This window comes from Chlamydotis macqueenii, chromosome 4, assembly GCF_036417535.1.
Source record: "Chlamydotis macqueenii isolate bChlMac1 chromosome 4, bChlMac1.mat, whole genome shotgun sequence".
Classification (NCBI taxonomy): Eukaryota; Metazoa; Chordata; class Aves; order Otidiformes; family Otididae; genus Chlamydotis; species Chlamydotis macqueenii.
Genome location: NC_141559.1, coordinates 69,079,139 through 69,099,176, shown reverse-complemented (window position 1 = coordinate 69,099,176; position 20,038 = coordinate 69,079,139). Strand labels below are relative to the sequence as shown.

Here is a 20,038-nt window from a genome sequence, read left to right as displayed (position 1 = left end):
ATTCTATGTGTGAAAAGCCACATAAAGGTTGTTACTGCAGTTTGAGCTGCAGTATATTTAAGCAGCTATAATCTGATTTTCTGCCTGAACTTCATGCTTATTGATAACAAAATTACATGAATACTTTAAGAGGAAGTTGTTAAAATGGGTAAGGCTAACTGCAAAGTTGAAGAGAACCTTTTCAATAGGCAAAAAAGAATATTCAGAAACTTAATTCCTTTCCAGCAAATGCATGAATACCTTGAATCTCTCTTTCTTTTTCTGCTCAAGGCTACTTTTTTTTCTAAAAATTTCTGTTCTTTAAGCACATCCTTAATGCTGGTACCAGTAGCTTTTGACTCAAGACTTCTTGATGAAGGTTCTTCTAAGTTCAAACCACTTTTCCCTAAAATAATACAAAAATGATGAAATACATAAGCATGTCATTGCATTACTGTTTCAGCTATAAGCGTGACTGAAAACAACACAGAATGTACTAATGTTTAGCAGAGAACACAAGTGTATATAACTATGCATTGTGTTCAAGTAATGTAATGATATATAAAAGCACATATGAAAAAGTGAAGACATGGAATTTTGTATAATAATTTGCATTATACATTTTTCTGTTACATCGCTGTTGACTACAGATCTATTACCAATATTTTAAGCTGAATGTTTTTCTCCACAGAGAACGAGCGAGAGTGGGGTGGTGCGAACTAATGTTATACTTCTCATACCTTTAGCATTTTGATTTCCAGTTTTTAGGGATTTTGTTTTTTCTGCAGCCTTCTGTTTACGTTTTTCTTCAAGTCTCTCTCTGTTAATTCGTCTTCTTAGGAGTCTCTCTTCTTTTTCTTTGGCCTGGAGATACAAAACGAAGGGAAACAATTTATCATTAGATCAAAGACTATACCTTGACTACAAATGTGTGTCTAAAACCCATAGAAGACAGAACATTGCAGCTCAAGGTAAACGAGAAAATAAATAGACCTTCAAAATCATTATATGAAAGTTAATGGAATTCTCTAATACTTCTGTGCAGTGAAACTAGCGGAGTTCCAAAAAGTTTAATTGCTGCTTGACACCACAGACTGAGGTTATGAGATCTTCTCAAAGAACGTATCTTATTTTTTATTTATATAAATATGTATGTATGACAGATACATAGTGTATATTAAATATGCTATATAAAAATAACATATATTATATATATAAAAATATATTTTTTAAACTATATCTAGCCAAAGGAAAAAGATCTAAAAGAACTGCTGTTCCCTCTTCTGTGTGCTTCTTCCACAGAACACAGTAAACATGCTCAAACCTCTCCTTCCTTTCTCAATGGCTGCAGACACGCTACTAAACTACTGATTTCACGGACAGCAAGAAGTACATTTGTAAAGAGATGATGTAACAAGTAGCCTGCAGTAGTCAACACAAGCCCAAACTACACAAAACCACACTGAAGAAAGGCTGCAGATACATATGGGCTATTTTTCCACCCAAACTGGCACTATAAATCTACTGATGGCCAGGTTTTTCATGTGTTCATATGTGCAGCAGTTCTTACTCTCCACATCAAATGACTCAGTAGAGAAAGATTCCACCTATGGCTGTGATTCTGCAAAGACACTGCATGTAATTAGGAAATCCTCTGTCAACACCAAAATACTGTTCATTTTAGAGTGGATGAAAGAGATGGAAAAGCGGGTCTTAGCTTTCACCACCAGAAGCCTTCAAACTATAACCAGCAGAGCGTTTCCCTGGAAAGCAAATCGTGCAATATTGGGGGAAGTTTGAAGGAGGGCAGTTGTAACACAAGAGGGGGAAGGAAAAAAAAAAAATTAAAGGAAAAAGTGAGAAGAAACAGAAGATTCCCCCTCACAAACCGCCACCAAATAAGAAGTGGAATTTCTGTGCAGAAAAGTTTAAGGAGCTAGAACGTGAGCACTTACAAAATCCACACTTACAATGGACTGACGACGTTGTTCTACAGTTCGTTCATCATCAGAATCACTGAAGTATTTGGAGTACAAGAAAGGCTTGCGAACATAAGCATGACGAACAGGCTTCACTTTCCCATCACTCAGCTCATTAGCATGAGGCTTTGTCTTACTTTGGCTGTTTTTCTCCTCTTCATCTGAAGGAATGTTAGTGAATTGTAGAGATATATTGACAAATTAGGGCACTGCTTTCAATGTAATTTTGGAGGAGACAAAGCTCCTCAAAATGTATTAACAATTATTTCTTCTAAAAATATAAACAGTTTAAAAAGTTAAACTCTAACATCAAAACATTGCTACATCATGAAAACCTGGAAGGTATATTCACACGTTTGTGCACACCATTCAGCCAAAAACTTGCAAGATACAAACCCCAGCATAAATGGGATAATATAATTGGGCTTACCCTCTTGCCTATAGTCATGTTGTCTTTTTACATATACTATTTCATAGTTACCACCACATAAGAAGTCAGAATATGATTTCTGCTATGTATTAAATTAAGCTTCTTCCCTACACAAAAAAAATTTGTACAATATTTGAGAACATAAAAACTAGATCGGCTTACTGAAACCCATAGACAAAACATTGTTCTTTATACTCATGTAAGTATTATTCAAGTAAAAATAAATATGATGATTTCAGGTTTATCAAAATTACCAGAAATAGAGTAAAACCATTTGTGCTCCATAGTGTACAAATTATTTATACCCTTGAAATATATTTAAGGTTTGTTTTCACTTCACAAATATTTAGTCAAAACTGAATGCAATATGTTTAAAGGTAACAGCAAAGCCACAGAATATGCAAGTAATTCAGTGCTTCTAAATAACATTCTCAGAACAGAAAAGATAAGCTCACAGCAAACTAGAGACAACTCATTCAGATACTAAGGCACTCTCTGTATTATGAAGTGGAAAGTCTTATTAAGTGCAAAAGCCACATATCTTCAGAAATCAGAACGTGATGTCTGCTCTAGACAAGGAGAACACAAATAGGTAACCCAGCCTGGGAAAAGATTTGGTGTTTCCAAACTCTTAAAGCTAGATCTATTCCTGTTCCTTCTACCTTGGCCAGGCAAAATTTGGAAATCTCTGCAATCCCAAAACTCTAAAACTGACCTGATCTGCAAAGTCAGCTACAACCACTGCCCTGGAGTCACAAAGCACTCCAATGTTATACCAAATTCACGGCAGAATGGAGGGGAAAAAAAAAAACAGTGATGTATCCATCACCATTAAGTGTTTTTGTCGCCTAGGAAACACTGTAAAACAAATAAGATTTACAGTGTTTAGAATATCTCAAGCTATTAAAAAATATTCAAAGTATGTCCACTACTCATCTGTCGTAATTACACAAATGCTATATATTCCACATTCAAATTCTTTCTCATAAGCAGGTACAATAAAACGTACTGCAAAACCTCAAAATTTATGATATGATGCACTCAACAAAAGCATTGCATATTCTTTACTGCTATTTCACAATCTAATTATTTTACCATCTGATGTGATCTCCCCCTCTTCAGTACTGTCAGAAATTACAGTCTCCTCTTCACTCTCCTCTTCAAAGGAAGAAAGGTCACTGGTATGAACAGAGCTGACAGTGATGTCACTGAGTACCTCCATATCTGAATCTATTGATGTATTTTCTTGCAAAGGAAAAAACAGAAAGCACTGTAATGCAGTACACTGTATCTGAGAAACTTTTCTTACCAAAACAGTGATTTTGCCACTGAAAACAGAATTATCTTAAGAACAAGAAATAGGAAACTCCCCCCAACGTTTGTAAACACCTTAATGAAATGTTATTAGGTTAACTCAGGTTTACTCAAAACAAAACTCATCCTGAGGTACAAGTAGAAATTTTAAATGCTGACTGAAATCATTGAGAGAACTTGCCAGAGTATGGCAGATAACCAATCACACACTTGAGAAATCAAGGCTCATCCGATTCCCCATGTGCCTCAGCTAAGGGAGATGAACCAAGACCTAGCTGTGGCTAGCTATGCAAATTTGCGTATCAGAGAACCTACATTCCAAATACACTTCAGATTCACCTTGTGAATACACTTTAAAAACCTCCCATATTCATATTTTAAGGAACAGCATTGCCCACATCATACCTTCTTTAGTTTCTTTAGTGCTTTCAGCTGTTTTATGTCTATTGCTATTTTTTTCTGGAACTAACTGTTTCACTTGTTCCAACTCTCTCACTTGCTTTTCTTCTTTTGACTTTGTAGCATCATCACTTTTCTTTGAATGGTCAGACTTCTTGTCAAGTTTTTCCTTCTTTTCTCTTCTTCTTTCACTGCTATCTGGTTTCTTGTCACATTTCTCTAGTAATTTACTCTTTTGATCTTCATTTTCCTGTTGAATTTCTTTACTTGTGTCTTTACTCGCAAAAGTTAGATTAGTATCCTTTGCTGAATTTTTTATTTCTTCACTTTGGCTCGGAAGCTCATTTAAATCTTCACACTTTGCAAAGCTTTCAGTCCCTTCTCCAGAAGGATCACAAATTGCTTTCTCTCTGTCTGGCAAGTCCTCCATATTTCTCTCTCTATCGGTGCTACCATCCACACTCTGCTGAGATGAGAGTCTTTTTGCAACCCTGTCATTGTTCTTGGGATTTGAGTTCTCTGTTGAAGCCCTGGCAGCACTTGCTTCTTGGTTAAGAGAAGTTATTGTTTCCAAAATGGACATTGCATCACTTGCTACGTTGCCACCAGAAGCTGTAGTAGACACACCTTGAATAGTAAGAAATAAAAGAGTTTAGTTCATCTTAGTTTCCGTAATTGTGTTCAGATAGAATGTTAAGCACGTGAAAGCAAAAAGAATAGTTACTCTATTTTAAATAAGTTAACTAAAAGGTTTGACTAATTTTGCATCTAGAGATTTTGGTTTTAAAAAAAGCAAAAAAAAAACCCAACAAAACAATAAAACCCCACAAACCAAGAAGTTGTATTCCTGCAGCAATTATGATCCAGCTATCAGAGATTCATTGTACTCTGCGACATACTGCTGTTCCTAAGATCAGCTAAAGAAAGCAAGGGTTGTCTATGGGAAGGATGTTCTGAACACAACCCTTGTTCAAATTTAGCATCATTTCAAATGGGATGATTACTTTGGAGAAGCACAACATACAACACTGCTGCAGAAAGTCTGTCTTTCATATTTCTGTTATCTCCATAAATGACATGGAAAATAGACTCAGGATACTGATTACGTAACAATATGACTATCAGAAATAACTTATCACTTTCCTGTCTTCTTAGAAGCAACTCTGAAGATGGATGAGAAAGGGTTAACCGGACTAGCACTAAGAACTGCTTCTGGCTTGTTTAACCCATTTTAGAGGAAGCGGGCCTCACAGGAAGAGGGCTAGGATTTAAATAAAGGGTCTAGTTACAAATAGATGGACTGCTATGGAGTCTCTTAGGAAGGGAAAAATTTGACAATTACCTGCAGGAATGTTTAGAAGTTGATACCAGGCAACATAAACGAAAACCATAAAGAAAAAGTTCTGTGTTTATAAACAAACTAAAGATTGTCTGATTTGCAACAGAACTTGAGATCCTGAGAGGACCTTAGCCATTCAGATTTTACTGCACACAGCAACTGCTTTAAGACAGCTGTCTCATAGATAATTTTTTTTCTGATCTACTAACGCATTAAAATATTGAATAATTTTCCTCTTACAGCTATAGCTTATAATATTTAGAGGGCCAAACTCTCAGACCAACTTTTTTCCCCTACAGTAAACAAATCCCTCGTAATCTCAAGTGGAAGTGACAGAGTGACATGGTGGTACATGGCGACACCACTCTTGCCTTCTACCTTCACACATTACACATACAGTAAGAGGCAAGTATTATGGTACTCTGCTTGGAGCTCAGCTTGTTAATACTGATGCTAACAATTTTCTGCTAGTAGCAAACCTAGTCAATATTTCCACTCCCTTGAAAAACAAATTTGTTAACAGACTGCTCAGAGAAATTGTAGAATACCTTGTACTGCAACAGAAGCATCCATTTTCTCCTCACTTGGAGCTGTACCGGAGCCTGCTTCCTCTTTGTGATTCAATGTGGCTAAAAATTCATGGACAGCTTTTTCCACCTGAGGTCTGAATGTGTGGTTGATCTTTGGGTCCACAACCTGAGAAATAATTCTTTCAATTCCAGATTCCAACATTCCAGACCTGGAACAAAATTACATAAATACTTAATAAGAAGAAAATTACTTTTCAACAACGTGCATGAAATATGCTCATTTAGATGTGACATAAACACTCTTAAGAATCTCCAATGAAGCATTAAAATTTTGTGAGCATCACTGCAGCTATGTATTTAGTCAGTTGCCTGTATTTCAAAAGCTCTCTACCTTATGAGCAAAGAAAAAAGCTAGAGAAACAAAGCAATCCAACCACCTGAAATTAACACAACAAATAACCTGTTGTTATATCATTACTGGTTATACCTACAAATGTTATCTAACAGTAAAAGCAACATTTGTGGGAAAAAAAAAAAAGAAGAAATTTTATGTTATGAATTCCCATCGCGTAAAACAGACAAATTATAGAAGGCATGAGGGACAAACAACAACTAGACCAATTACCACCACTCTAAGTTACTTTGTGCCCAATACAATGTGACATCTCAGAGTTCTGCAGCTTTACACAACATTCTTAATCTTCAGTAAAATAAAAAAACGGCAATATAGAGCTTTAGGAGTCCTCTCTAGACACCCGTAATCTTTTGTGGAACACACATGGCCCCTTGTCCTCACTGCTTCTTTACAAAGAACTAAAAAAAACACCAAACAACAATTGCTCCTCTCCCCATAAACAAAACAGCTCTTCAGTATCAGTTATCAATGGTATCACTACAGCATAACTGAGTAAGTTTGTTCCCAAATCCCTTGTATGACCCAACTTAGTGACCAAACTCATGCTACTTTGAAGAAATTTCCTAACGTTTCTCATGGCTTTAAGTTTTGCAAAGAAAAACCAGAGGAACCCTCATGAAATGATGTAAGATCAGATAAGCACTTGACATCATTTTGACGTAACAGCAACTCTGAAAAACCTCCTCTCTATCTAGCTAGATTTACATCATTTTTTTTCAGTGAATTTAGCTTTGTACTCTGCAGAGCTTAGTTTGTCAAATCCTTCTAACTTTACTTAACTCAAATCTCAACAATAAGAGCAATTTTATTAATATGTCCCGTAAAAGAAACAGTAAAGATAGACTTTAGCTGGGGTGTTACATGTCAAGTCAGAAACAAGCTTTCCACCCCTGCATCAACTTGGATAAGACAAAATAGTATTCACAGTCTAATTCTGACTAATGCTGACAGCAAGCTGCTATGTGAAATAACATCACGCTTTAAATGCTAAAAAAAAAAAAAACAAACTTCTTCAGAAGTTTCTTTGAAGAAAACAGACACCTTACAACTGACCTACAGCCTCCGTTACCTCACATGGTATGTGAGCATGTTCAAACAGAGAAACCTCAGAGCTGCCACTTACTTGAGAACCTGCTGCCTAATGTTATTTCTCAGCTGGTTCTTGTTGAGATGAGGACTCCAGGTATGAGTTGCCAAATGATTGGAGACAAAGTTGTCAACACGCTGTCTCAAATTCTGGTAGGCGGGCTAGAAGACAACAGAAAGGTTGGACCGGAGGCTGGGCTGGAAGAGGTGGGAGTCCCCATCGGACCCCCCCAGCCCTCTGAATGCGCAGCTGCTCCCGCTTTTCGCGGCGATCGTAACGCGTTAAACGCGCCCGTGTGGCTGGGAACACCCCACGAAGCCAGTCGTGCTCGCACCGCCGGCCGGCCCCCGCTCCCCTCTGACAGCAGGGGCTCCAGCCTTGCCCCTGGGGACGCCGAGAAGAGCCCCGAGGGCCCAGCCGCAGCCCCGCACGGGCCCAGCCGGCTGCTTCCCACTCCCGAACCCGGGCGCACCCCCCCGCCGCTCTCGGACAGGCCCCGACTGCCCCCAACGTGCCGCAGCCCGGGGAGAGCCACTCGCGGGGCGCCGGGACCACCCCGCGCCAAGGGGCCCGCCCGCCCCCACCTTGGTGTCCACGTCGGCCAGGCAGTCCCGGCGAAACTGGTCGAAGAGCCCCTGGCTCTTGAGGTGGTTGACGATCATGGAGACCAGCTCGGGCTCGGCCGTGCCGCCCCCCGCGGCGGCCCCGGCCCCCGGCAGCGGCGGCGGCTGCTGAGGAGGCGGCGGCGGGGGCGGCGGCGGTGGGGGCTGCGGCTGGGGGTTGCTGGCCATAGGGGCGGCGGGGCCTCCGCGGGGCGCGGCTGCCGGCTCTCCCGGCCGGACCCCGGAGAGGGCTTGTTACCGAGCAGCAGCCACAGCAGCGCTGACCCCGGAAGCGAAAGGGAACTGGGGGAGGAAGCGGCCGGCGACGGGAAGAGAGACAGGGACGCCGCCTCCGAGAGCGGCGCCATCGGCACCAGGCGAGCACTGGCGGAGCCGCGCGCAGGAGCCGCGAGCCCTTTAAGGGGAGGGAGGGAGGCGGAGCCGCTCGCGGCCCGTTCCAGTGGGGCCTCGAGCCGGCGGCGGGTGGTGGGGGGGAGGGGAGCGGCGGCCGCGGCGGCCATCAGTCCCCGCCCGCCTCGCCTCGCCTCGCCGGCAGCCGCCCCCCCCGCGCCGCGCCGTGAGGCCGGGCGCTGCGGGCAGCGCGGGGGCGGCCGCCGCCCCAGCCATCCGCCGCCCGGCGCCGCGCCGCTGCCGCCCTCCCCGGCGGTGCCCCCGCCGCCCCGCCCCGCGCCCTGCGTCCCGCCCCTTCCTGCCCTGGCCGCCATCATGGTGGAGGCAGCGCCGCGCGCTTCCTCCCCTAGGCGCGGGGCGGGGCCTCCGCGCAGAGGGGCGTGGCCCGGTGTCGGGCCGAGGCCGCTGATCGTCAGCGGCTGCGTCCAGCGCTGCCGGGCCGGGCCGGGGCGGGAAGGGAAGGGGAGGGTTCGGTTACCGGCCGTTAACGGAGCCTTCCCCCTGGTCCGGCCCCCTCTGCCTCAGGGGATGCTGCTGCCGTTCCCTCAGGGACAACTGAAGGCTTAGGTCTTTACGAGAGATCCTGTGTCTTAGCTTTCCTTCGGTTCTCTGGAACTGTCAGAGGCCTGTGCGAGGCAACCGGGTGATGACATTTAAAATACTTGAGCTTAAGCTTGTTTCCTTTAGATTTCAGTGCGTTCCCACGCGCTTTTCTAATACAAGTGTTTTCAGGCCGTCTCGTGTTTGCAACTTAGTTTCTTAACGCCTTTCTACAGTTGTCTCAGTGCTGCGGTCACAGCTGTTTAGTGTGCTGTCCAGAGGTCTTGTCCGCGGCTCTGATGGCGCCTGTCACTCTTCCGAGTACCTTCTCTTTCCGTGGCCTTTGAAGTTCAGTGCAGACTGCCGGCTGGTAATTCCCAGGCTGACTAAACCAGGACCCCAGAGGCAGTAAGCGAAATAAATCTGGAAATAGATAAATTTATTTCATTATAGTTGAGACAATAACTGAGGGACAACGCTGTCTCACTGTGTATGCTTTGGCTCTTCAGTCTCTTCCCGCCTAGGTGGCTGAGCTCCTGTCCTAGCCAGGATGGGTGAAGATAAAAGGAAGTACAGGAATGTGCCTAAAAATTTAAAGAGTGACTGGCTTACAGCAAAAGAAGAGGGACTTGGCAGTAATAGTGTTTTGGTTACACAAATTTTGTGGCATAATGAGTGGAGATCTTGTCCAGCTACAAATGTTAGAAATTGCCCTCTGCAGTAATTATTAAAAATCAGTTTGATTGTAAAGGCAAAAGCATTGGGATTATTATTGCAGGCTTAAAAGCAGGTTAGAAGTATAAAGCTTGCCCGTTTTTCCTGCTGTAAGCTAAGTACTCCTAGAGTGTTTAGAACTCCACAGAAGAAAACAAATCTAATAAGTATTTAAGAGTATTGTGAGATTTTTTTTGTCTCTGGAGACTGGAGTTGTTTAAAAAATCTGGTCTCTATTTGTGTGGTTTCATATTTTCTACACGGATGTCTAGAAGGATAAAAGCACCAAAGAGGTGGGGAACCTGCAGCTTGGAGGCCCCCACATTTGCAATATCCAAATGTGTGCTATACTGACTCTGTTACATCTCTTCTCAATAAGAAAAGTTTCTTCACTGCTGACTAAAGGTCATGTAGCAGTAAGCGAGAAAGAGCAGAAGTGAAAGGTGTCATTTTAGTAAATGCATCTACTGATTTTAGAAATAGTATGTGAATTATTGTGATAGTGAACAAAAATTTCAGACTTTACTGGAAAGTTAACATTTTTAGAATTTTGTATTAGGAAAAGGCACTGCTGCTTCCTGGGTGTTTTTTTTTGTTGTTTTTTTGGTTTTTTTTTTGTTTGTTTTTTTAGTAGGGTCTTTTTTTTTTTTTTTTTGTGAGCCTTCTCAATCAAGGACGGTGCAGAAAATGAGGAAAAAAAATCTTTTAACACATGAGCAAGATATCTGCCTCACAGAATGGTATACCATTCACACATAAGATGTCCCAGACAAGCTGGAATATCTGTGGCCTTTGACTCAGACTATGTCAATGAATGAGCTGTGAAGGAAACATCCTAGGGAGCAGGAATCCATTAATGAGATGTGGGAATTTAAGGACTATCACAGATCAGTTATGCTCAGTGGTCTGAAAGTTATGCCCAGCAGTTCATCTTTAACTGCTGATTCAAATCTGGCAGAATCTTCAGATTCAACAGCTGAATGTGAAAGATTGTTCCGTGCTCTGAATTATTGTCCTGGTTTCGTCAGGGATGGAGTTAATTTTCCTCTCGGTAGCCGGTGTGTTTTGGATTTCGTATGTGAATAAGAATGGATAAACAGCGTGATGATACCAGTTGTTGTTAAGGAGACCAAGGACACTGTCCGGCTTTCCAGGTCTCACTAATGTGCAGATGCAGGAAGCTGGGAGAAAGACAGACAGAATAATTGACCCAAACTGGCCAAAGAGAGTATTCCATGCCATAAATGTCACGCTCAGTATATAAGTGGGGGTTGCCTATGGAGGGGGCATCCATTTTTCCATCTTCTCTTTTTCTCACTTGCTGGCATCGTTCCCTCCTACCTTGCCGGCTCCCTTTCCCTCCTTTGCTTGCGGCTCGGTTTTGTTTCCGTGATCGCTGCTCGGGACGGGCTGTATCCGTCATTAGGACATCGGGTGGTGGGAAATAGTGCATTGTTCATTTTGTATATTTTAGTATCTTATATTCCATTATTATTGTAGTTTTCCTTTGCTATTTTAATAAACTCTCTTCATCTAAACCCACGAGTTTTTATTTCTTCCCAATTTCTCTCCCTCATTCCACTGGGGAGGGGGAGGGTGAGCAAGAAACTGTGTGGTGACTCAGGCTAAACCACAACATAGTATCCCATATTTCATGCAGCTTACTGAGTGTTGCAGGCTTGTTAGATATCTGATTTATCAAATAAAATATCTTTATCCTAAATACTGGCAGAAAATGGCTTTTTTGTTGTCTGGGTTCAACCGTACATTGTCCTACAGGAAGATGCTCTAAAGGACTCTGGAAGCCTCCTGAAAATAAAGAAAACATTAATTTGAATTAAACTGACATCAGCCCTCTATTGTATGTTTTAAGGATGCTTTGCAGTCTTCTATTAGCTGAGGTATGGTTGCATGAAGTCTTGTACGCTAACAAGAAGATACTTTTTTTGTTGCTTGCACTATAGTCATAGAATCATAGAATGGTTTTGGTTGGAAGGGGCATTTAAAGATCATCTGGTCCGACCTCAAACATAATATAGCTATACAAAGAATTATGACTGTATGACTAAATGTTAAGCCATCTTGCTGTTTTCAGTGAGCTCTCAAAGGAACTTATATATTTAAGTGTGATTTTTTTCAGTTGTTCAGAACTGGTAGTTTATTTTGTACTCGGTATTTATCCTTGCAGCTTACTGTAGTTATTACTGTCCTTTGGTATAGGACAGTATAGTGACTTGGTATAGTCACTTAGTGATGCCTGATATCCAGTAAAGTGTTCTTATTTGTGAGCTAACAGATTGAAAAATACTTGTCAGATTATGGAAAGAAACATTTTGGAGTGAATACAAAGGATTTTTTTTTTTTCAGTATATTTTTGAGTTGAGTGATCTCGTTTACGTAACTTCATAGTCCCAGTTAATTTTTCTTATCTATGTTTCTGTTATCACTTGAATTTGCACGTTTCACATATTCCCTTATGCTTGGAGCAGTTCTTTTTCTGAACAGTCCTAAGAGCACCTGTCCTTAACTGTTGCTTTTTTCCATATTCACCTCATTCCTTACATTTTCTCTTATGTAAACAGTTGAATAACATACAGTGTCTGTCTGGCTTCTGTCTTGCACTGCAAATGTTCTGTATATTGAATTACACCTTTTCTAAAGTAACTTGGAATATTTGTAGTGTTAATGTCTGCGATCCCTTTATACTCTGGGTTCTGACTGTAGTGCATGTTACTTTATTTGTAACTTTTAGTGAAATGTTGGTTTTGCTTTAAAAAAATAATGTTACTGTTATTTGTTCATTTTTTTTTAATATCCTGCACCCTGCAGCCTGTGCTATTGGTATTTACAAACTCGTAATGACTACAGTTGCTTTTGCATTCTCTTTTAGGGAAACAGTCTAATTTTAAAATATTTTCGACATATATTTCATATGAAAAGTCCCAGCAGGTTTCTTAATATCTTTTTACTTCATGAAGTAGAAAACAGGTATTTCTTAGTTCAAACTGTAGTTATTGAACTTCAGGCAACATTTAAATTGATGAAGAAATACTAAGATACAAGACAAACAAAAAGGAGGTGCGTATGGTATTGTGAGAACAAAAAGTTTATGTGGCTGCAAGAGGAGACTAGAGAAGTACATAAAAGTACAACAAGTCATGAAATTCAGAGAAAGTGTTTCTGGTTTAGAATGTACCTGCACCGTGTGCTGCTGGGGGCTGGGAGACTATTTCTTTCTCTTTCTGGCGTTGGGCTTGCTTTTGGTCTCTGACTCAGACACAGGACTGTAAGGCTGGACAGACCAATTTCAGCCATTGCTGGTAACGGCAGCAAGGCACACAGCTTGTGATTTCAGGTTAACATCTTTTTGTCTCAGGTTATGGTTGAGTAATTGGGGACATAAATGGAATAATTATGCCACCTCTGAAGCAGAAAATCTGCTGCTAAAAAGTAATAAAATAACATGTTGAATTTGGAAATACTGTTCCTGGTAGTACTGTAAGTCAAGATGAAGCACCTGCCATAGCTCTTTCTTTTTTAGACAGTGTTGCAGAAATCTTTTTTTTCTGTGAAAGCATCAAATTCAGGCTGGCCAACATCCCCAACTGATTTCATGGGTGTTAATAAAATCAAACTCTCTTGAAGTCAGTTCATACCATAGCTGATAAAAGTGGTAAGACAATTTGGCAGATTAGCTGATGTCTTGTTTTTTTTTTTTTTTTCCCAGTAAAACACTTTTTTTTGGTGCATTTTTTTCCTCTAGCCCAAAAACTTTGTTTATGCAGTGTATGCTGATAAATTGATGAAATGCAGGTTTACTGCTGAATTAAGAAGGTAAAAAAAAGGTAAGAAGGTAAAAATCCTTCACTTTGCATAGGAGTGAAGTACTGACCTTAACAAGTTTGCTTTTGTAAAGTGACATTCTTCCTCTGTGATGAACTCTGTTGCAAAGTTCTGCGCTCTCGAAAGAGAAAGTATTGCTGGCAATGTTGAGTTACAGGTCTGAAAAACCTGCTGGGATGATGTTCCTCTTAAATCTCTGTAGTCTTTTACAAACAAGGATACACAGAAAGGGGACCTGTTTGTAAGCAATTTGAGTTCTCTAGGAAAAAGTAGAGATTTTTCACTGGGAATGACTGAAAGGCCCGAGCAGATTCTTGGATAGTAAAAGCTCTAAAGCTGCCCAAGACCAGCTAGAGATCTGCTAGAGTGAATTGCTCACTTCTTCCTCTATGTATGTCGTAATATGCCTGTGCCTTGCACCATCTGTGTTACCACTGTTTCTCCATTCTCTGAGGCTTATTTTCTTTTGGTGTAGCATATGTATTGTTTATTGTGCTACAATAAAACCCAGAACCCTCAATGATGAATTGGTTTGTTATACAGATGTGCATCTCCTGGTGCATATTCCACCCTTGCTCGTCCCTGTGCATAAACAGCATATTTTATGATTGTCTCTAGTTAAAGAAAGTCTCAGATTTTCTGACACTTCCTGATATGGGATTTTTTTCCAAAAAAGGCAAGATTATTATGCCTAGGAGCAACACTGATAATCACAATCTAGTCCACTGTGTTTTGAAACAGCGGAAAAATGGTGCCAGCACCGTTGAGGTTTTATGCTTTGTCAGTAACAGCAAATGTGGCTTCAACTGAGCTGCGGCATGAAATGCTCTAGTTGCAAAACTAAAATGTAGCCAAGGCATGGACTATACCTTCAGCTGTGATGTGGTAAAGTGATGTCCATATCCTTACATTGCAATAGCCATGGCAGGTGAAATGCTCTTGAACTTCCAAGACTAGAGAATGTGATTTTATCATCTTTTCTGGATAAACTAAGAACATTTGAACAAACTGTTAGTTGTTTAATAAAGCATGCCTAAAGTACTTTTTCTGGCTTTACAACCATGTTTCTTTCCAGGTGTTACCGGTGTTTTTATTTGGCTGAGCATGTATATACATACATATATATATATTTTTAAATTTGGCACTGGCTGTTCTGGTTTTATTTAGTGAGGGGGGGCTGCGGAGGTAGCTTCTGTAAGAAGCTGCTAGAACTTGTTCCCCTTTGTTCAGTGGACTCAGCTGGGCGTAGGGCAGACCCGCTGCTGGCCAAGGCCGAGCCAATTGGTAGCAGAATGTTCCCTGATAACGCCTCTGCGATAATGTATTTAAGAAGGGGAAAAAAAGAGGGGAAAAAAAAAGGAGAAGTGAAGATGTGAAGAAGCTGAGCGGGGGCAGAGAGGGGGAGGCGCGAGCCTCGTGGGCCTTGCAGGCCTCACCCTCTGGCCAGGCAGCTGACTGGGCCCAACTCGGCCCGGCCTGGCTGCAAGAAGTGGAGAGGAGATGAGATGTGAAGAGATCCTGAGAGGCGTCTGCCAGCCTGTTGTGAAGAATTTATTGTGAGAGGATCGGCTGCGGACACCAAGGTCAGTGAAGAAGGAGGGGGAGGAGTAATGCGGCTCCTGGCCAAGATTCTTGTGCAGCCTGTGGTGACGACCATGGTGGAGCAGGTTGGCCCCCTGCATGGAGGTCCACGGAGGAGCAGAGATCCACCTGCATCCCATGGAGGACCCCATGCCGGAGCAGGTGGAGGCCTGAAGGAGGCTGTGGCCCATGGAGGGCCCGTGCTGGGGCAGCTGTTCTGGAGGGACTGCACCCCGAGGAAGAGATGACCCATGCCGGAGCAGTTTCACGAAGGACTGCAGCCCATGGGAGGGACCCCATGATGGAGCAGGGGAGGAATGTGAGAAGTTCTTCCCCTGACAACAAAGCAGTGGCATAAAGCAACGCCTGATGAACTGACCGCAACCCCCATTCCCTCTTCCCCCCTGTGCCGCTCGGGGGCGGGGAAGGAGGTAGAGATAATGTTAAGCCTGGGAAGAGGGAGGGGTGGGGGGAGGTTATCTTGTTCTCTTTCTCATTATCCTGCTTTGATTTTAGCAATAAATGAATAGTTTTCCCCAAGTCAAGTCTGTTTTGCCCGTGACAGTAACTTTAAGGCTTTCTCCCTGTCCTTATCTCAAACCTTGAGCCTTTTTTCTTACAGGATCTATTCTCTTGGAGGGTGGGGGGAGTGAGAGAGAGACTGTGTAGTCTGGTCCCAATCGGGGCTGAACTACGACACTGGCAAGTAGGCCCTATGTAGAAGGTGCTGCTTGATGGCTTAAGTGTGTTATCCAGTCGAACAGCAAATGTGTGTTCATTCAGTGGGAGGCTGCCTGTCCTAAGTATTTTCCACAGGCAGGTCTTTGGCAAGCAAAAGTCTTGGCAGCAATGAAAACAGTGACTGGACAACACGTCTTATAGCGATGAAAAGAAAGCCTTTATTTAAACTAGGCTGTCATGACCTTCTCCTGACACCTCTAATACTTTTCGTTCACTTCTAAAGAGATTCCTTTTGCAAGCCTGAAAATGCTGTATATCCTGGTTCTCCCACTGGAGTTGAGCAGGGTGATTGTTGTCAGTAACGCTTTATGGCGACAGCATGTGGTAGGTAGCTCCTTGAGGTGACTAGTCAAATAGATACACTGAAAGGCTCTTTAAAAATACTAAGGTTTTCATGTTCAGTAGCTAATACTTTTAGTTGTATTTGCTGGGAAGATTGACTGGTTAAAATTTGAAAACAACCTTGTAGTCTTTGAAGTCACTTTTCAACAAACTGCATTTTCTAATACTTCTTCATTGATGTGCAGAGAAATGAACTCATCTTTGTTTATCTAGCTCTTACATGTAAAAATGATTTAAAGTTACACTTACAAGTGTAACTATCTGAAAGGTTAGGATTATTTTTTCCAGTTTCAGAGCTTCAATGTGATACCCTGTTTGCAGATGATGCTGTTAAAGTACGTCTTTTTAAAGGCACAGCTACACCTCTTTTCTCTTTGTTTTCGTTTTATGTCTCTGTCAAGGCCAAAGAATGAATTCCTGGATCCCCAAGTTTTGCGAGGTGAGTAGAGCCTGCTTAATGGATGACATGTGAAAGCAAAAAAAAAAACCAACAAACTATTACCGTCACAAATAGCTTTAATCCACAGACTTATTTGACCTTTTTTCTGTAACCAGGAAAAAATCTTCAATGGCAGATGGAGCACTGACCTGCCCGTGAGAGGAAAGCCTACCAGTGTGGCCATGGCTGCAACTCGTGGTACCGCTCTTTGTGCTGCACTCTTCTGTGTTACTGAGGGAAGGGAGAGAAGCACTCAAGCTTTCTTACCTCTTCAGAAGCAATCAATGGCTAATTGATGAAATATGGTTGGGATTGTTATTGGCATGTAATGGAACGGCCATCTAATTCCCGCTACTGTGATTGATGATCTCAGCATATAATTTTTTTTTTCTTTTTTGAAATGTCGGTTCCTGCCTGCTGGAAAAATACCACTTTATTTCTCCATTCAGATGAAAAATGTTAGAATGAATGACTGTGCTCCCTTTAATAGACTTTTTACTTTGCTCTTTGTTTTTGACTTGAAAATACATGTTTTTGCTATTTGTGTACAGAGAGATGGAGAAAAACTTAATGGAGACTTGTTCTCCAGAGAGAGCACAAGAGATTATACACTCTTTCAGTTTTGCCTAAATGTAGTTTTAATGGTAAGGTAAAATGGTACAGCTTAAACATGAAAGCGGAGTGAGTGGGTACACGAAAGCACGACACCTTTCATATCAGCATTCTTTGCTGACTGCAGCAAGGTGAAATCAAGGTGGAGGCATTGCTTAAATGGGATGCATGAAACCTAAAGTACAGCTGATGGACTGAATTTTGCTTTAATTTATACCTAGTGTGGTTCCATTGAGGTTCGCAGGGAGACGGATCAAAGCAGGACTTTGCTGCTAAATAACAGGGTGCTCAAATTTGCTCATGCCATCATTTTTGCAACCTTGGTTGTAAGCCTCAAATAAAAATTAGGGTTATTGTATCTGGTACAAAAATAGTATTTTCCACTGAAATTTTTTAAAACATTGTTTAGGAAAATAAAAAAATGAAAGAAAGAGTTTAAAAAGGGGAATTTGGGCTTTTGACTTGTTCTTTTGTGTTGGAGGTGCCACAAGTTCAGAGGAAAAGGGATACTGAGTCACCTTCCTACAGCATTCTTTTAGGAGAAGTGGGGTGGAGGGAAGCAGCGAGATGGGTCATTTTGTTGCTGTTGACCTGCTTTCTGTGCTTGGTTCCCCATACAGCTGGGCAATTACGAGAGCGCTGTCCATAGTCACTGGTGAGGCAGGAGTGTGCAGAGAAAGGGCTGTGAAGCAGGGTGTAGGTGGGACACGCCACTCTGCTGGGTCCAGCTGTGAATCGAGGCTGTGGGTCTGGTACAGTCGAGCGTGTTCCCCCATTCCCAGTCCACTGTAGATCCCACTAGATACCCCAGCAGCACACCTGGGATCCTTGCCTGGCTCTTCATCGAGCAGGGAGAGAGGGGGAAGAGTATTGCCCACCTGAGGCTGGTCCCACTCTAAATCCAGGTGGTATGCCTGAACGGGAGCCCACAGATTTCTTCCCTGCCCAGAGGCATACCCCACACTATTGCACTTCAAGGCCAAGGGCAGCCCTTGGGACCAGTTCTGAAGAAAGTGGAACATAGGAGAAAAAAAAATGTTCAGTGGAACAGCAGAAAGAATAATGCTTGCTCAGAATCTTTCCTCCTCACCTATTGATTTGCAGAAAGATGATAGGAATTTAATGTTTTTAACATTCATACTTTTCTGCCAGATTTCATTAAAGTTAGCCAACCGTTTCAAAAGTTATGGGGCAGGGGTTGGAGAAAGACTGACAAATAGCGAAATAATTGTTTCCTGGGGAAAAAAGGAGTAGAAGCCTGGATGTGCTAGGATATATTGTATATTGAATATATTCAGAGACCAGCTGCTTTCTGAATAGGAACTGATGTAGGAGTCAGACAAGGGGAAACAATCCCAGTCTAGTGTGCCCGCTCACTCAGGCTGAGGAGTGTGAGAAATGCAAGATTTTCCATTTCATTTGTTAACTGGAGGAAACTGGAAAGTCAGGGGAAAGTATTAACAGTACTACCAATGCTAACCCCAAACGTTCAAGCATCCTGAGTTTGATCCTACAGTAGGAAGAGTGCATGTAAAAAATTTATTCTCTTCCATATGTACGAGAGTAAGAAATCTGAATGTATTGGTGTTTTCTAGCTTTTATTTGCTCCTAGCAAGGTTTAAAACCTTCCTGAAATGGAGAAGTGTGATGTTTGCTCCAGCAATGAGATTAGTAAAAAAAATTGAACATTTTTTTGTGCTCAGTGAAAAGGAGCAGTTGAAGCTCTAAAGGAGGAAAACAACTTTGCGAGAGCCTTTTTCTCCTGTTTTAAGAGTATGCTGGAGGACGGGTGGCTGAAGCACAGCACTGCTGTCACACAGCTGCTGGATCCAGTCTGCTGCTCTGCAGCCCCTTTGGAGCACAGAGGGCCAGACTGCTTTGTCTGCAGCCTCCTCTGCAGACATTGCCTCAGGTATCATGAACCTGTCCTTTTTTTGTTTTACCCCATGGTCTTTGTTGCTGTGTGTTAATGATCATCACCTGGCTGGCTTTGCTAATGTCATACAGCTTTTTTTTTTTTGTAAGAGTAATTCTCAAGAGAGCAGCGTTGCACTTCAGCGGATTTATTTTGTAGTTAGAAACGTCTTAAAGCTATCTCTGTTTGCCGCAGGCTCTTTTAGCCAGCTGTATGGTATGTTTTACATAAAGACAATTTTAATTTCTTTCTGATTATACACAGACTTAAAAGGCATATTCTTCACTTTTATCAGTAAGGTGGTGGGAAAATTTTGGGCCATGCCCCTCTCTCCCTTATGTTATATGACAGTGGATCAATGAAAGGAAACCTGATAATCCAAAGTACCTGCTCATTCAGGATTCTCTGAAATGTCTTAGCAGTTCAAACTTCAAGAAAGGCAGGTTTAGAAAAACAACAAAAGGTTTAGAGAATTAAAATACAAACCGTATGCCAGTAACCCTCTGCTGTCCTCTGCAGCCTAAGCTCTCTCTACTTGTTTTTCTGTTCTAAGGACTTTTGAGCAAGAACCCACTCTCCGTTTCTCTGTCTTTTGCCATGGCAGTAACACCAGTGTCTCCAGGTAGTGCCAGCAGATGTTTTTGTAGGGGTGCTTCTGCATGCTGCAGGGGGTCAAGGTGTTTTTTGTCCAGCCGAAAAAATGTATGTTGGGTTCAAAGACTGGTAGCTGAGGTGCCTAGCCTGAGAAACGAGGACCTCAGACTGCTCTGCTGCCCTCAAGTGATACACACAGTGGGATGTTTTCCAGTGTTTATCACTGATAACA

The 20,038-nt window shown here is 42.0% G+C and overlaps 1 protein-coding gene and 1 long non-coding RNA gene across 6 annotated transcripts in view; one reads left to right on the top strand and one right to left on the bottom strand.

The window, feature by feature from the left end:
- The window catches only part of BOD1L1 (biorientation of chromosomes in cell division 1 like 1), a 36,832-nt gene extending 28,259 nt beyond the window's left edge, over nucleotides 1–8,573 (bottom strand). For 3 of the 5 annotated variants that reach the window (XR_015258575.1, XR_015258576.1, XM_086747869.1), the window contains exons 1-8: nucleotides 8,057–8,573; nucleotides 7,509–7,633; nucleotides 5,989–6,179; nucleotides 4,108–4,728; nucleotides 3,484–3,633; nucleotides 1,950–2,119; nucleotides 720–843; nucleotides 241–385 (exon numbers count right to left, since the gene is read on the bottom strand). Coding sequence is in view for 3 of the 5 variants with exons in the window: in XM_086747869.1 (XP_086603995.1) it covers nucleotides 241–385; nucleotides 720–843; nucleotides 1,950–2,119; nucleotides 3,484–3,633; nucleotides 4,108–4,728; nucleotides 5,989–6,179; nucleotides 7,509–7,633; nucleotides 8,057–8,263 (1,733 nt within the window). In the remaining 2 variants the exon portion in view is untranslated. The remainder of the gene's footprint in view (nucleotides 1–240; nucleotides 386–719; nucleotides 844–1,949; nucleotides 2,120–3,483; nucleotides 3,634–4,107; nucleotides 4,729–5,988; nucleotides 6,180–7,508; nucleotides 7,634–8,056) is intronic. The other 2 variants (XM_086747870.1, XM_086747871.1) reach the window with 1 other exon arrangement.
- A 361-nt stretch (nucleotides 8,574–8,934) lies between these two features.
- Nucleotides 8,935–19,285, top strand: LOC147601014 (uncharacterized). Its single transcript, XR_015258563.1, has 5 exons — nucleotides 8,935–9,128; nucleotides 11,519–11,640; nucleotides 13,503–13,584; nucleotides 16,648–16,685; nucleotides 16,802–19,285. It is a non-coding gene; the product is annotated as an uncharacterized LOC147601014 (long non-coding RNA).
- The last annotated feature ends 753 nt before the right edge of the window (nucleotides 19,286–20,038 follow it).